The 15,789-nt window shown below is 46.1% G+C and overlaps 1 protein-coding gene across 1 annotated transcript in view; it reads left to right on the forward strand.

The window, feature by feature from the left end:
- Window positions 1-15,789, forward strand: part of LOC145337798 (dynein axonemal heavy chain 6-like) — a 785,492-nt gene that overhangs the window by 285,711 nt on the left and 483,992 nt on the right. Inside the window, exon 29 of the mRNA XM_080182651.1 lies at window positions 12,837-12,905. Within this exon, the coding sequence (XP_080038777.1) occupies window positions 12,837-12,905 (69 nt within the window). The remainder of the gene's footprint in view (window positions 1-12,836; window positions 12,906-15,789) is intronic.

Below are 15,789 nucleotides of genomic sequence, written 5' to 3' on the forward strand. Positions count from 1 at the left end.
TATCCCTCTATTCCCATCCTATTTATGTATTTGTCCAGACGCCCCTTAAAAGTTAATGTATCTGCTTCCACTACCTCCTCAGGCAGCAAGTTCCAGGCTTCCACCGCCTTCTGTGTAAATCTTACCTTGTATATCTTCTTTAAACCTTGCCTCTCGCACCTTAAACCTGTGCTCCCTAGTAATTGACTCTTCCACCCTGGGAAAAAGCTTCTGACTATCCGCTCTATCTGTGCCCATCATAATCTTGTAGACTTCTATCAGGCCATCCCTCAATCTCCATTGTTTCAGTGAGAAAAAACCAAGTTTCTCCAACCTCTCCTCATAGTTAATGCCCTCCATACCAGGCAACATCCTGGTAAATCTTTTCTGTATCCTCTCCACATCCTTCTGGTCATGTGGGACCAGAATTCAACAGTCTATACCAAGTGCAGCCGAACTAAGGTTCTATAAAGCTGCAACATGACTTGCCAATTTTTAAACTTAATACCCCGGCCGATGAAGGCAAGCATGCCGTATGCCTTCTTCACTACCTTCTCCACCGGCATTGCCACTTCCAGTGACCTGTGAACCTGTACACCCAGATCCCTCTGTCTATCAATACTCTTAAGGTTCTGCCATTTAATTTAAGAGAAGGACTTGTGGATGATGAGTCTGGAGAAGAGTGTGTAGATAGTTTGAGTCATGTTGAGATCAAAAAGGAGGAGGTATTGGAGTTCTTAAGAAACACTAAGATTGACAAGTTCCCAGCTTCAGATGGGATATATCCCAAAATACTGAGAGAGGCAAGGGGAGAAATTGCTGGGGCCTTGAGAGAAATCTTTGTATCCTCACTGGCTACAGGGGAGGTCCCAGAGGATTGGAGAATAGCCAATGTTGTTCCTTTGTTTAAGAAGGGTAGCCAGAATAATCCAGATAATTACAGGCCGGTGAGCCTTACATCAGTGGTAGGGAAATTATTGGGGAGGATTTTTCAGGACAAGATTTACTCCCTCTTGGAGATAAGTGATGTATTAGTGAGAGGTAACATGGTTTTGTGAAGAGGAGGTCATTTCTCACTAACGTGATTCAGGTTTTCTGGAAGTGATGAAGATGATGTATCAGTCCTTCCAAAATGACAGGATGAGAAGGGGGACTTAGTGGTAGGGGATGGGGATATGGCTAAGGTCTTGAATAACTTTTTTGTTTCTGTCTTCACGGAGGAGGACGTGAATAATTTGCTGGGTGTTAAAGATGGAAAGGTGGTAGGACTGGAGGGTCTTAATGACATTACTGTTACTAGAGAGGCAGTGCTCGACAGACTGGAGGGACTGATTGTGGACAAGTCACCAGGACCGGATGGAATGCATCCGAGGGTTCTGAAAGAAATGGCGGAGGTGATAGTGGATGCCTTGGTGGTTATTTTCCAGACGTTGCTGGATTCCGGGGAAGTGCCGGAAGATTGGAAAACGGCTAATGTTACGCCGTTGTTTAAGAAGGGTGCCAGGCAAAAGGCAGGGAATTATAGGCCGGTTAGTTTCACGTCTGTTGTAGGTAAAATGTTAGAATCCGTCCTCAAGGAGGAAATAGCGAGGCATCTTGAGAGGAATTGCTTGATAGGGCAGACGCAACACGGTTTCGTTAAAGGGAAGTCGTGTCTGACAAATTTACTGGAGTTCTATGAGGATGTGTCTAGGGCAGTGGATAGAGGAGAGCCGGTGGATGTGGTCTTTCTTGATTTTCAGAAGGTGTTTGACAAGGTACTTCACAAGAGGTTATTACAGAAGGTCAGGGGACATGGAGTTGGGGGTAGGGTGTTAGCGTGGATAGAGGATTGGTTGTCAAATAGGAGGCAGAGAGTGGGGGTCAATGGGTGCTATTCGGATTGGCGGATGGTGACTAGTGGAGTGCCCCAGGGGTCGGTGCTGGGCCTCAGCTATTTACCATTTATATAGATGATCTGGAGGAGCGAACCGAGTGTATGGTGTCGAAATTTGCTGATGACACCAAGATTGGTGGAACGGCAAATTGTGCGGAGGGCGTGGAGAATCTGCAGAAGGATCTAGATAGGCTGGGCGAATGGGCCAGGAACTGGCAAATGGAATTTAATGTTGGCAAGTGCGAGGTGGTCCACTTTGGTAGGAATAATGGTAGGAAGGATTATTACTTACGTGGCGAAAAACTGCAGCAGGCGTCGGTGCAGAGGGACCTCGGGGTCCTTGTGCATGAGTCGCAAAAACCCAGCTTGCAGGTGCAGCAGGTGGTCAGGAAGGCGAATGGGATGCTGGCCTTCATAGAGAGGGGGATTGAATATAAAAGTAGGGAGGTTTTGCTGCGGCTGTATAGGGCATTGGTGAGGCTGCAGCTGGAGTACTGTGTGCAGTTTTGGGCGCCGTACTTACGCAAGGATATTTTGGCCTTGGAGGGAGTGCAGAGGAAGTTTACTAGGCTGATGCCGGAGTTGAGGGGGTTGAGCTATGAGGAGAGGCTGAATAAACTAGGCTTGTACTCGTTAGAGTTTAGAAGAATGAGGGGAGATCTCATTGAGACGTATAAGATGATGAATGGGATGGATAGGATAGAGGTGGAGAGACTCTTCCCTCTCAGAAAGGATAGTAAGACTAGGGGGCACAGCCTCAAGATAAAGGGGGGGCGGTTTAGAACGGAATTGAGGAGGAACTTCTTCACTCAAAGGGTGGTGAATCTCTGGAATTCTTTGCCCGTTGAAGTGGTGGAGGCTACCTCGCTAAGTATTTTTAAGACGCGGGTTGATGGGTTTTTGATAAGAGAGGGGATTAAGGGTTATGGGGAGAGGGCGGGAATGTGGAACTGAGCCACGACAGATCAGCCATGATCTTATTGAATGGCAGGGCAGGCTCGAAGGGCTAGATGGCCTACTCCTGCTCCTATTTCTTATGTTCTTATGTTCATTACCTCACATTTGTCCAGATTAATCTCCATCTGCCATCTCTCTGCCCAAGTCTCTAACCGATCTATACCCTGCTGTATCCTCTGATGGTCCTCATCCCTATCAGCAACTCCACCAATCTTTGTGTCATCTGCAAACTTACTAATCAAACCAGTTACATTTTCCTCCAAATCATTTATATATGTTACAAGCAACAAAGGTCCCAGCACTGATCCCTGAGGAACGCCACTTGTCACAGTCCTCCATTTAGAAATGCATCGTTCCACTGCTGCCCTCTGAATTCTATGACCGAACCAGGTCTATATCCAGTTTGTCAGTTTACCTCTGATCCCATGCGACTTTACCTTCTGCCCCAGTCTGCCATAAGGGACCTTGTCAAAGGCTTTACTGAAGTCCATGTAGACAACATCCACTGAACTACCCTCATCAATCATCTTCAGCACTTCCAGAAAACCTGAATCATGTTAGTGAGAAACGACCTCTTCTTCACAAAACCATGTTACCTCTCACTAATACATCACTTATCTCCAAGAGGGAGTAAATCTTGTGCTGAAAAATCCTCCCCAATAATTTCCCTACCACTGATGTAAGGCTCACTGGCCTGTAATTATCTGGATTATTCTGGCTACTCTTCTTAAACAAAGGAACAACATTGGCTATTCTCCAATCCTCTGGGACCTCCCCTGTAGCCAGTGAGGATACAAAGATTTCTCTCAAGGCCCCAGCAATTTCTCCCCTTGCCTCTCTCAGTATTTTGGGATATATCCCATCTGAAGCTGGGAACTTGTCAATCTTAGTGTTTCTTAAGAACTCCAATACCTCCTCCTTTTTGATCTCAACATGACTCAAACTATCTACACACTCTTCTCCAGACTCATCATCCACAAGTCCTTCTCTTTGGTGAATACTGACGCAAAGTATTTGTTTAATACCTTGCCCATTTCCTCTGGCTCCCCGCATAGATTCCCTCCCCTATTCTTGAGTGGGTCAGTCCTCTCCCTGGCTACCCTCTTGCTCTTTATATAGGTATAAAAATTCTTGGGATTTTCCTTAATCCTGCTGTCCAATGCTTTTCCATGACCCCTTTTAGCCCTCCTTACTTCTTGTTTAAGTTTCTTTCTACTTTCCTTGTATTCCAGACTTTCTTCGTGTGTTCCCAGCCTCCTAGCTTTGTCAGATGTATCCCTTTTCTCTTTGACTAGGTTCACAATATCTCTCATAATCCAAGGTTCCTGAATCTCGCCATACCAATCCTTCATTCTTACAGGAAAATGCCAGTCCTGAATTCCTATCAGCTTACACTTGAAAGCCGCCCACATGCCAGATGCTGGTTTGCCCTCAAACATCTGCTCCTGATCTACATTCTTCAGTTCCTGCCTAATATTGTTGTAATTAGCCTTTCCCCAGTTTAGCACCTTCACTTGAGGACTACACTTATCTTTATCCATCAGTACCTTAAAACTTACTGAATTGTGGTCACTGTTCCCGAACTGCTCCCCTATTGAAACATTGACCACCTGGCTGGGCTCATTCCCCAATACCAGGTCCAGTATGGCCCCTTCCCTAGTTGGACTATCTACATACTGTTTCAGGAAGCCCTCCTGAATGCTGCTTACAAACTCTGCCCCATCCATGCTCCAAGCACTAAGTGAGTCCCAGTCAATATCAGGGAAGTTAAAATCTCCCACCACAACAACCCTGTTACTTTTAGACCTTGCCAAAATCTGCCTACACATCTGTTCCTCTATCTCACACTGGCAGTTGGGTGGCCTATAGTAAACCCCCTACATTGTGACTACACCTTTCCAATTCCTGAGCTCTTACCCATATTGCCTCGCTGTATGAACCATCCGAGATGTCCTCCCGCAGGCCAGCTGTGATATTCTCCTTAACCAGTAGTGCAAGTCCCCCACCCCCTTTACAACCCTCTCTATCCTGCCTGAAACATCTGTTTCCTGGAATGTTAAGCTGCTAATCCTGTCCTTCTCTTAACCAAGTCTCTGTAATGGCAACAACATCACAGTTCCAAGTACTAATCCAAGCTCCAAGTTCACCTGCTTTACCTGTTACTATTTAGTTCATTGAATCAAAGTTCAATGTTCTCACATTGAAACAAATACACTTCAGTCCACCAGACCCTCTTTGATTAGCAATCCCACCCTACCTGCTGTTTCTCTGAGTCTAATTGGCCCAACTCTCTGGTTCCCCTTCAGTTAATTCACCTTTGCTTTGGTTCCGCTCCCACCCCTCAAACTAGATTAAATCCTCCCGTGTGACACTGGAAAACCTCCCGGCCAGAATATTTATGCCCTTCCAGTTTAGCTGCAACCCATCCTCTTGTACAAATCCCACCTGCCCCAGAAGAGATCCCAATTGTCCAGATATCTGAAACCCTCCCTCCCACACCAGTTGTTTAGCTGCATGTTGAGCTGCACTATTTTCTTACTTCTAGCTTCACAGGCACGTGGCACAGGGAGTAATCCTGAGTTTACAACCCTGGACATCCAGCTTTTTAACTTGCTATCTAATGCCCTAAACTGCTGCTGCAGGACCTCATCACTCTTCCTATGTCGTTAGTATCAATAAGTACCATGAATTCTGGCCGTTTACCCTCTTCCTTCAGAATGTTTACTATCCATTCAGAGACATCCTGGCACCAGGGACACAACATATCATCCTGGAGTCTCTTTCACATCCACAGAAGCACCTATCTGCACCTGTAATTATACAGTCCCCTATAACTATTGCTCTAGTGCTCTTTATCCCTCCCTGCTTAACACAGCCAGCCATGGAGCCACTGCTGTGGCTGCTGCTGTTGTTATCCCCGATAGGTCATCCCTCCCAACAGTATCTAAAATGGTATACAGGCGGGTGACCACAGGGGATTCCTGTACCTGACTGCCTGCTCCTTATAGCGGTCACCCATCTATCTGCCTGCACCTTGGGTGTCATCACATCTCTAAAACTCCTGTCTATGATGCTTTCCGCCACCTTCATGCTCCTATTTGCATCCAACTGCTGCTCCAACCTACCTATGCGGTCCTCATGTCCATTTTCTTGTCCTTTCCCTGTAACACCTGATTCCCACACTGATCAATAAACTATCTATCTCAGCCTTAAATGTGCACACATTTTTGTGTCGTCTGCAAATGTGGCCAGAGTACATTCGCTCCCGCCCTTAGAACTGACTGTACTCTCTCACTGCTGACTGAGTCTAAGTGCTGCTTCTTTGTGTCTGAGTCCTTACTGTGATTTGAATGAGTGTTTCTACCCTCTAATTCCAATCTGCTGGCCCCTGAACACGAACTTTGATTCAATGAACTAAATAGTGACAACTGAAAACGACACTGTCTGTTACCCAAACAATCACCTGTCCCCCATCAGTCCATCTGCTCCTCATCCCTCACATGGCATATTAATCCCCCCACCCTGCTTCCTTTCCCAGTGGTTTGCATATCCCATCCTATACAGGCAGCGTTTGTTTGGCAGCATCTCAGTTTCCTGTCAGGTTTCTGTTTGCCACCCTTGATCTCCCCTCTGCCTACTATCATTTCCACTTCCCTTGCAATCTCTTGCAAGGCCTTCCCGCTCCTTTGTCCCTTGTGTCTCTATTGTCATCGCCCTCCTCTCCATCCGGCCAGTATGCTGCTCTTTGTCTGAATGTTCAGCACTGTCTGAGTACCACCGCACAGTGCTTTCTTCAGACTGACAGATACAGCCACAGTGAGCATCCCTTCACCCCCAGCAGTGTGCAATACTAGCATTGCCACGAGACCAGCGCAGTATTGTGGCGAGGAGGTTGTGAATAGGACACTCACTTTGAAATCTCAGATGAAGTGAGGTCATAGAATCATAGAATCCTACAGTACAGAAGGAGGCCATTCAGCCCATCAAGTCTGCACCAAGCACAATCCTATCCAGGACCTATCCCCACAACCCCACATATTCACCCTAGCTACTCCCCCAACTTAAAGGGACAAATTAGCATTGCCAATCCACCTAACCTGCACATCATGGAGTGTGGGAGGAAACAGTAGCACTCAGTGAAAACCCATGCAGACATGGGGAGAATGTGCAAACTCCCCACAGACAGTGACCCAAGCCAGGAATTGATCCCAGGTCCCTGGCGCATGTGTACCCCACCCTTTTTGAAATGTGATTTGTCAGTGGCGTGATATTTGAGGAGGAGATGGTTTGTGAGAATTCATGAGATGACAACGAGTGCAAATAATGTCCATGCCCCTGGTCAGTGGGATGACTAACACTTAGAGTCATAGAGGCTTACAGTATGGAAACAGGCCCTTCAGCCTGGGCGGCACAATAGCACAGTGGTTAGCACTGCTGCTTCACAGCTCCAGGACCTGGGTTCGATTCACAGCTTGGGTTACTGTCTGTGTGGAGTTTGCACATTCTCCCCATGTTTGCATGGGTTTCCTCTCACAGTCCAAAGATGTGTGGGTTAGGTTGATTGGCCATGCTAAAATTGCCCCTTAGTGTCCTGGGATGCGTAGTTTAGAGGGGTAAGTGGGTAAATATATAGGGATAGGGCCTGGGTGGGATTGTTGTCGGTGCAGAATCGATGGGCCAAATGGCCTCTTTCTGCATTGTAGCATTTCTATGGCCCAATTTGTCCATGCCACCCTTTTTTTAAACTCTTAAGCTAATCCCAATTGCCCACATTTAGAACATAGAACATAGAACATTACAGCGCAGAACAGGCCCTTCGGCCCACGATGTTGCGCCGACCAGTTACAAAAACAATGACCCACTAGCCTATACCAATCCCTTTTCGTCCATAAACCTATCCAGAGATCTCTTAAACGCCCCCAAACTAGACGCATTTACAACCGCAGCAGGCAGGGCATTCCAATCCCTCACCACCCGCTGGGTAAAGAACCTACCCCTGACATCCGTCCTGTAGCTACCCCCCCTTAATTTAAAGCCATGCCCCCTCGTGCTAGATTTCTCCAGCAGAGGGAAAAGGCTATCACTATCCACCCTATCTAAACCTCTAATCATCTTATATGTTTCAATAAGATCCCCTCTTAGCCGCCTTCTTTCCAGTGAAAACAACCCCAAATCCCTCAGCCTCTCCTCATAGGACCTCCCCACCATACCAGGCAACATCCTAGTAAACCTCCTCTGCACCCTCTCCAACGCCTCCACATCCTTCTTGTAATGCGGGGACCAGAACTGCACACAGTACTCCAAGTGCGGCCGCACTAGAGTAGTGTACAGTTGCAACATGATGCTGCGACTCCTAAATTCAATCCCCCTACCAATAAACGCCAAGACACCGTACGCCTTCTTAACAACCTTATCTACTTGATTCCCAACTTTCAGGGATCTATGTACACATACACCTAGATCCCTCTGTTCATCCACACTATTCAAAGTCCTCCCGTTAGCCCTATACTCGACACATCTGTTGCTCCTACCAAAGTGAATTACCTCACACTTCTCCGCATTAAATTCCATCCGCCACCTCTCGGCCCAGCTCTGCAACCTATCTAAGTCTCCCTGCAGACTATGACACCCTTCCTCACAATCTACCACACCTCCAACTTTGGTGTCATCAGCAAATTTACTAATCCACCCAACTATACCCTCATCCAGATCATTAATAAAAATTACAAACAACAGTGGCCCCAAAACAGATCCCTGAGGCACACCACTCATAACCGAACTCCATGATGAATATTTACCATCAACCACCACCCTCTGTCTCCTATCTGATAGCCAATTCCTGATCCAACTTCCTAGATTACCCACAATCCCATACATCTGCATTTTCTGCAGAAGCCTACCATGGTGAACCTTATCGAACGCCTTACTAAAATCCATATATACCACGTCAACTGCCTTGCCCCCATCCACCTCTTTGGTCACTTTCTCAAAAAACTCAATAAGGTTAGTAAGGCACGACCTACCCTCCACAAAACCATGCTGACTATCTCCAATCAATTCATTACACTCCAAATAACTATAAATCCTATCCCTAATAATTTTTTCTAAAACCTTTCCCACAACAGAAGTAAGACTCACCGGTCTATAATTCCCAGGGAAGTCTCTGTTCCCCTTCTTAAACAATGGGACAACATTCGCTATCCTCCAATCCTCCGGGACTACACCAGAGACCAATGACGACCTGAAGATCAGAGCCAGAGGCTCTGCAATTACCTCTCTAGCCTCCCAGAGAATCCTAGGGTAGATCCCATCCGGACCAGGGGACTTATCTATTTTCAGCCCCTCAAGAATTTCCAGCACATCCCCCTTATCAACCGTAATACTGTCTATTTTACACCCCTGCAACCCAATGTCCTCCTCAGCTATATTCATGTCCCCCTGCGTGAACACCGAAGAGAAATATTGGTTCAATACTTCTCCAATCTCCTCCGGTTCCACACACAACTTCCCCCTGCTGTCTGTAACTGGCCCTAATCTTGCCCTGACCAACCTTCTGTTCTTGACATACCTATAGAACGCCTTAGGATTCTCCTTAATCCTATCAGCCAAAGTCTTCTCATGTCTTCTTTTAGCCCTTCTCAACTCACTCTTCAACTCCCTCCTAGCCAATCTAAAGCTTTCTAGTGCACTATCTGAGCCCTCCAATCTCATCCGAACATAAGCCTCCTTTTTCTTTTTAACCATCGACTCAACTCTTTTAGTGCACCACGGTTCCCTAGATCTACCTAATCCTCCATGCCTGACAGGGACATACCTATCAAGGACTCGCAGTAGCTGCTCCTTGAACAAACTCCACATTTCGGACGTTCCCAGTCCCTGTAATCTCCTAGTCCAATCTATGCTTCCTAATTCACTCCTAATAGCCTCATAATTGCTCTTACCCCAGCTAAAACTACTGACCCGAGGTTCATGCCTATCCCTTCCCATCACTAAGGTGAACGTAACCGAATTGTGGTCACTATCACCAAAATGCACACCAACTTCCAAGTCTAGCACCTGGTCTGGCTCATTTCCCAGCACCAAATCCAATATAGCCTCACCTCTAGTTGGCCTATCTACATACTGAGTCAAAAAACCTTCCTGCACGCTTTGTACAAACACTGACCCCTCTAGCGAGCTAGAACTATAGCAACTCCAATCAATATTCGTAAAGTTAAAGTCCCCCATAACAATTACCCTATTACTTTCACTCCTAACCAGGATTGTCTCCGCAATCCTTTCCTCAACCTCTCTAGAACTTTTAGGAGGTCTATAAAAGACTCCCAACAGGGTGACCTCTCCTCTCCTATTTCTAATCTCCGCCCATACTACCTCAACTGACAAGTCCTCATCAAACTTCCTCTCCGACACTGTGATACAGTCCTTGACTAGCAATGCTACCCCACCCCCCCTTCTACCTTCATCTCTACTCCGACTAAAGCATTTGTACCCCGGAACCTGCAACAACCATTCCTGACCCTGCTCTATCCATGTCTCTGAAATGGCCACAACATCAAAGTCCCAGGTACTGATCCATGCTGCAAGTTCATCCACTTTATTGCGAATACTCCTCGCATTAAAGTACACACATTTCAAACCCTGCTCCGCCCCACCCCCACTATGCCGTGCCTTGCATTCCCCAACTATGCCCCCCTCACTTTCACCCCCTTTCCTCACTATCCCTGAGGAAAGGGGGTGAAAGTGAGGGGGGCCCATATCCCTCTATACCCATCGTAGCTATATAACTATCAAATGCTTTTTAAAAGACAAAATTGTATTTGCCTCTACTGCAACCACTGGCAGCTTGTTCCAGACACTCATCACCCTCCGCGTGGAAATATTGCCCCTCTGGACTGTTTTGTATCTCTCCCCTCTCACCTTAAACCTATGCCCTCTAGTTTTCGACTCCCCTACCTTTGAGAAAAGATATTGAATATCTAGCTGATCTGTGCCCCATTATTTTGTAGACCTCTATAAGATCACCCCTCAGCCTCCTACGCTCCAGAGAGAAAAGTCCCAGTCTATCTAGCCTCTCCTTATAACTCAAACCATCAAGTCCTGGTAGCATCCTAGTAAATCTTTTCTGCACGCTTTCTAGTTTAATTCATCTATCTTAATTCATCTATCTCTCTGTCCTTTTCGGCTTTTATCTCTTCCAATTCCTTACGAACTGTGTTTAACTCCTTTTCTGTACCTAGCAGCTGTCCGAAGCAGCTCACAACAGCAATCTGTTTCTCATATTTGTTTGCCCGTTTTCCCTGAACTTTCCTTAGATCGTCCCAATACTTCTGCCCTCGGGATCCCGGTCCCGTCTCAGTATTGGCACAAGATTCTGCCCATAGGGGCCACCCTTTCTTCTTAATATATTCCCTGATTTTTTTTCCCATATGGGACACTTCTCTGCCATTCTATATTTAATGACAAGGGGTAGGGAGGCGATCGGACTGCAGGTACAGCTTTATGCTATGTTCCGGTCCTAATCCCTCTGGGTTCTAATACAAACCTACAGAGTTTACCCTATCCTCCTTGTTAGTAACAATACATGCACAATAAACAATTTCCCGAAAGCAGTTATTTGTCCAATAAGGAGTTCACACCTGTTGGCTCTGAGTTTTGAATAACCATTCAATATAAAGTCTGTGGGGTTCGATATCGGAGCAACAAAGTTACTTCTTATCGAGGCCCACCCAGGGACGCCAAATGTTGTAAAAATCAGCCTGTTTTAACCCTTATACGGTGGACAAATAACTTTGAGTAGACGTCTTATTCGTACAAACAATATTTAATTAAACCCACACAATCAATAACCACCCACCTGACCAACAATAAGTTATCTTACAGAAAATACTAGAATTCAAGTACAAGACCTTGACTTAACTGTGTGTGACTGACAAATACCCAAACAGATACTGGCCTTTATCTGTGTGCTGGTCTTGGTAGTTGTCTGCGTAGTTTGGTCCTTTGCTCTGGTCTGGCATTCTGGCTGTAGTCTTTCTTTCTTCCTTCTCGGGTGTGGTGGCTCTCCTCTTGCTGGCGATGTTCACCATTGTTGTAGCTCGTTCGTGGGGTCAGAGAGAGAGAGAGAGATTCCTGGTTGTGCAGCATCCTTTATCCCCCGTTTGGTTTCATGCCCTTTTTTTGGCCATTGCCAATCAATCGATCAGGACTTGATCACCCTGATCGATAAGAGTCCAATCAGGTGCTACCACACCGATCTCTGGGTGTGTCCCCGGTGGCCATGCCTGTAGGTGTTGTAGGCACATAGGTCACATACCTTCCTCCTAAATAAGGATTCACGGTGCCTTTACGTCTGGCACACAACCCAGTGTGACCAGAAAGTCTCTTTCATCCTAGAGATGGCCCATATCCTGTGTATTCACTCATCAGGGTTGCAGCCTGTTTGTCTCTGTCTTTAAACTGCAGCTTGTCGGTTTAGTTTCTTGCCCAGTTATCCCAGAGTGCTTTACAAAACGCCATTTTAGTTGGCCTGTTTGGCTACATACTCCATCTGCCAGGTCCTCGTCCACTCACTCAGCCTATCCAGATCCCTCTGCAGACTTTCCACACCCTCCGCGCAATTTGCTTTTCCACTCATCTTCATGTCATCAGCAAATTTCATCACCCTACACTCAGCCCCCTCCTCCAGATCATCTATATAAATGGTAAATAGCTGAGGCCCCAGCATCGATCCCTGTGGCACTCCACTAGTCACCAACTAGTGCGAGGTAGATTCTTTACTCAGAGGGTGGTTAGGGTGTGGAATAGACTGCCTGCTGTGATAGTGGAGTCGGACACTTTAGGAACTTTCAAGCGGTTATTGGATAGGCACATGGAGCACACCAGAATGATAAGGAGGGGATAGCTTGATCTTAGGATTGGACATAGCTCAGCACAACATTGAGGGCTGAAAGGCCTGTACTGTGCTGTAATGTTCTATGTTCTATGTCATTCTGAACTGATTAATTATTTGCTCCTTGTCTTCCAGGTTTGTGTTTGAAGGTAGAGAAATCCGACTGAATATGTCCTGTAGTTTCTTTGCAACTATGAACCCTGGGTAAGCAGCAACTCACAGAAATATTTGCCTTCCTGCCACATGTTGATCTAAATTGGAAGTTGTCTTTTAAAACATTCAGATTGCTTTATTCCAGAATGTTTGTAATTGTAAAGATTAAAAATAACAGTTCTTAGAGTAAGCAGTTTCCATATTAACCACCCAACAATAGTACTGAGCGCTGCCAAGACTATAGCTCTACACAGCTTGATTCAGAGTGAAGCTACACTCTCTCTGATGAGGAGATGCTGAGCTGAGTTTCATTCTTGATGGTACTTGGGCAGGTGGAGAGCTTATCCATTGCCATAGAAATGAGGCCTGGGCCTAAAACCTCCCCCCCGACTGTTCAGCTTGGTGAATAGCAGCTCCCACAGTCATCTTACAGCTATCTCATTTGTGAAATGGAAGTCTGGTGGGCAGTGGAGGAATTCAGTGTGGGAAAGGACGGGCTGCTGCCTGAATTATTCCAGCGATGGGAAGATTTTCCTTTATCTATCACTATGACTTGTGCACTAGGTGCTTTAGGACACATGATTCTTTGTAGCCTTTACTAGATGTATGTGGGACGTGTTTGGGAGCATATCCACAGGCTTCTGCCCTGCATGGATATGATGGCAGAGCCCTGCTTAATTTCAGTGCTTGGGCATGAGGCCCATCAGATTACTCAGCTGGTGTCTAGACTGGCATGACATTTAACTGAGCCATCAAGAGCAGCAGATCCATGGTTTGAATCTTTGCCAGTGCTACCACCTGAACTCAGGCTGAGTAACAGTACGGCCACTACATTTACAGCAGAACAAGAGGAGTGGAATCCCACAAGAAACAGTGCTTAGGCCCCAGCTATTCACAACTATCAGCAATGATCTGGAAGAGGGAACCAAAAGTAATATTTCCAAGTTTGCTGACTGCACAAAAACATGTGGGGTGGGTTGGGGGCTGGCGAAGGGTTTATGTGAGTGGTGAGGGGGAGGATGCTCAGAGGCTTCAAGATGTCTTCCACAAGTTGAGTAAGTGGATAAATACATGGAAGGTGCAATATAATGTGGATAAATATACTGATGTCCACTTTGTAGGGAGAAACCAATGGCAGTATTATTTTAACTTGTGAGAAATTGGGAGATGTTGATATAAAAAGGGACCTGGACTCCTTGTACACCACCCACTGAAAGCAGGCATGCAGGCACAGGAAGCAGTTAAGAAGACAAATGTTATGTTAGCCTTCATTTAAGTGGACTTGAGTACAGGAGCAAGGTGACTTACTGCAGCTATACAGTGCCTTGGTGAGACCACTCCTGGAGTATTGTATGCAGCTTTGGTATCCCTATATACGAAAGGATAGACTTGCTGTAGAGGGAGTACCGTGAAGACTTCGGACTGATTCCTGAGATGGCAGGATTGTCTTATGAGGACAGATTGGGTCGACTGGGCCTATATTCACTGGAGAATGATCTGATTGCATTCTGACAGGTTGTGATGTTGTTTCCTCAGGCTGGAGGGTCTACCACAGGGAGTCACAGTCTCCAAATATGGAATAGGCCATTTAGGACTGAGACTAGGTGAAATATCTTCACTCAGAGGGTGGGAAACCTGTGAATTCTCTATCATAGAAAGCTGTGGAGGCTAACTCACTGAATACATGTCAGAACAAAATAGATTTTTAGACTTTAAATGTGGAGAGTGCAGGAATATGGTGTTGAGATAGAGAATCAGCTATGATCATATTGAGTGGTAGAATAGGTTCGAGGGGCTCAGTTAATTGTAGGGCGTTGGGGAGAGTTTCAGAACAAGAGATCTCCGAGAACAGGTTCATAGCTCCTTGAAAGTGGAGTCACAGGTGGACAGAGTGGTGAAAAAGGCATTTGACATACTTGGTTTCATTGATCAGAACATTGAATACAGGAGTTGGGACGTCTTGTTGAAGTTGTACAAGACATTGGTAAGGCCAGACTTGGAATACTGTGTACAGTTCTGGTCACTCTATTATAGAAAGGATATTATTAAACTAGAATGAGCACAGAAAAGGTTCACTAGGATGCTACCGGGATTTGATGGATTGAGTTATAAGGAAAGGCTGGATAGACTGGGACTTTTTTCTCTGGAGCTTAGGAGGCTGAGGGATGATCTTATAGAGGTCTATAAAATAATGAGGGGCACAGATCAGCTAGATAGTTAATATCTTTTCCCAAAGGTAGGGGAGTCTAAAACTAGAGGGCATAGGTTTAAGGTGAGAGGGGAGAGATACAATAGTGTCCAGAGGGGCAATTTTTTCATGCAGAGCGTGGTCAATGTCTGGCACAAGCTGGCAGAGGTAGTAGTAGAGGCGAGTACAATTTTATCTTTTGAAAAGTGTTTAGACAGTTTCATGGGTAAGATTGTTATGGGCCAAATGCAGACAATTGAGACTAACTTAGGGGTTTAAAAAAAAGGGCGGTATGGACAAATTGGTTGAAGTGCCTGTTTCCATGCTGTAAACCTTTATGACTCTATGGCTGAATGGCCTGCTCCTTTTCTCTGTTTCTAAGGCCTATCTTTTCAGGATGGTGAGTGCTCAGCACTTGCCATCTTGAGGATTAGCAGGGAACACACTGACTCTGACAGCTCTGCTGCCTTCTGTCCGCCCCAGATGGAAGTCCTGTCCTGGAGAGCTGTTGGCCAATCTGTCAGCTGGAAGAGGAACCCCAACATCATTCCTGAGCCTCATCCCAGGAATGCACCAGGTCAATACCAGGGAGTATGAGGGTAGGGGATATCCTGGAGGGATGATATCGGTATTGGGGGATAGGCTGGTGGGAGTGAGAGGAGGTGGGGGGAAAGGGAGACCCCAGGTTTTTGAGGGGAAGTGACCCAGATCTGAAATAGCCACTTGGCCACTTCAGGGCTTTAGTAG

Source organism: Carcharhinus amblyrhynchos, unplaced genomic scaffold, assembly GCF_965287045.1.
Source record: "Carcharhinus amblyrhynchos unplaced genomic scaffold, sCarAmb.v2.hapA scaffold_76, whole genome shotgun sequence".
Classification (NCBI taxonomy): domain Eukaryota; kingdom Metazoa; phylum Chordata; class Chondrichthyes; order Carcharhiniformes; family Carcharhinidae; genus Carcharhinus; species Carcharhinus amblyrhynchos.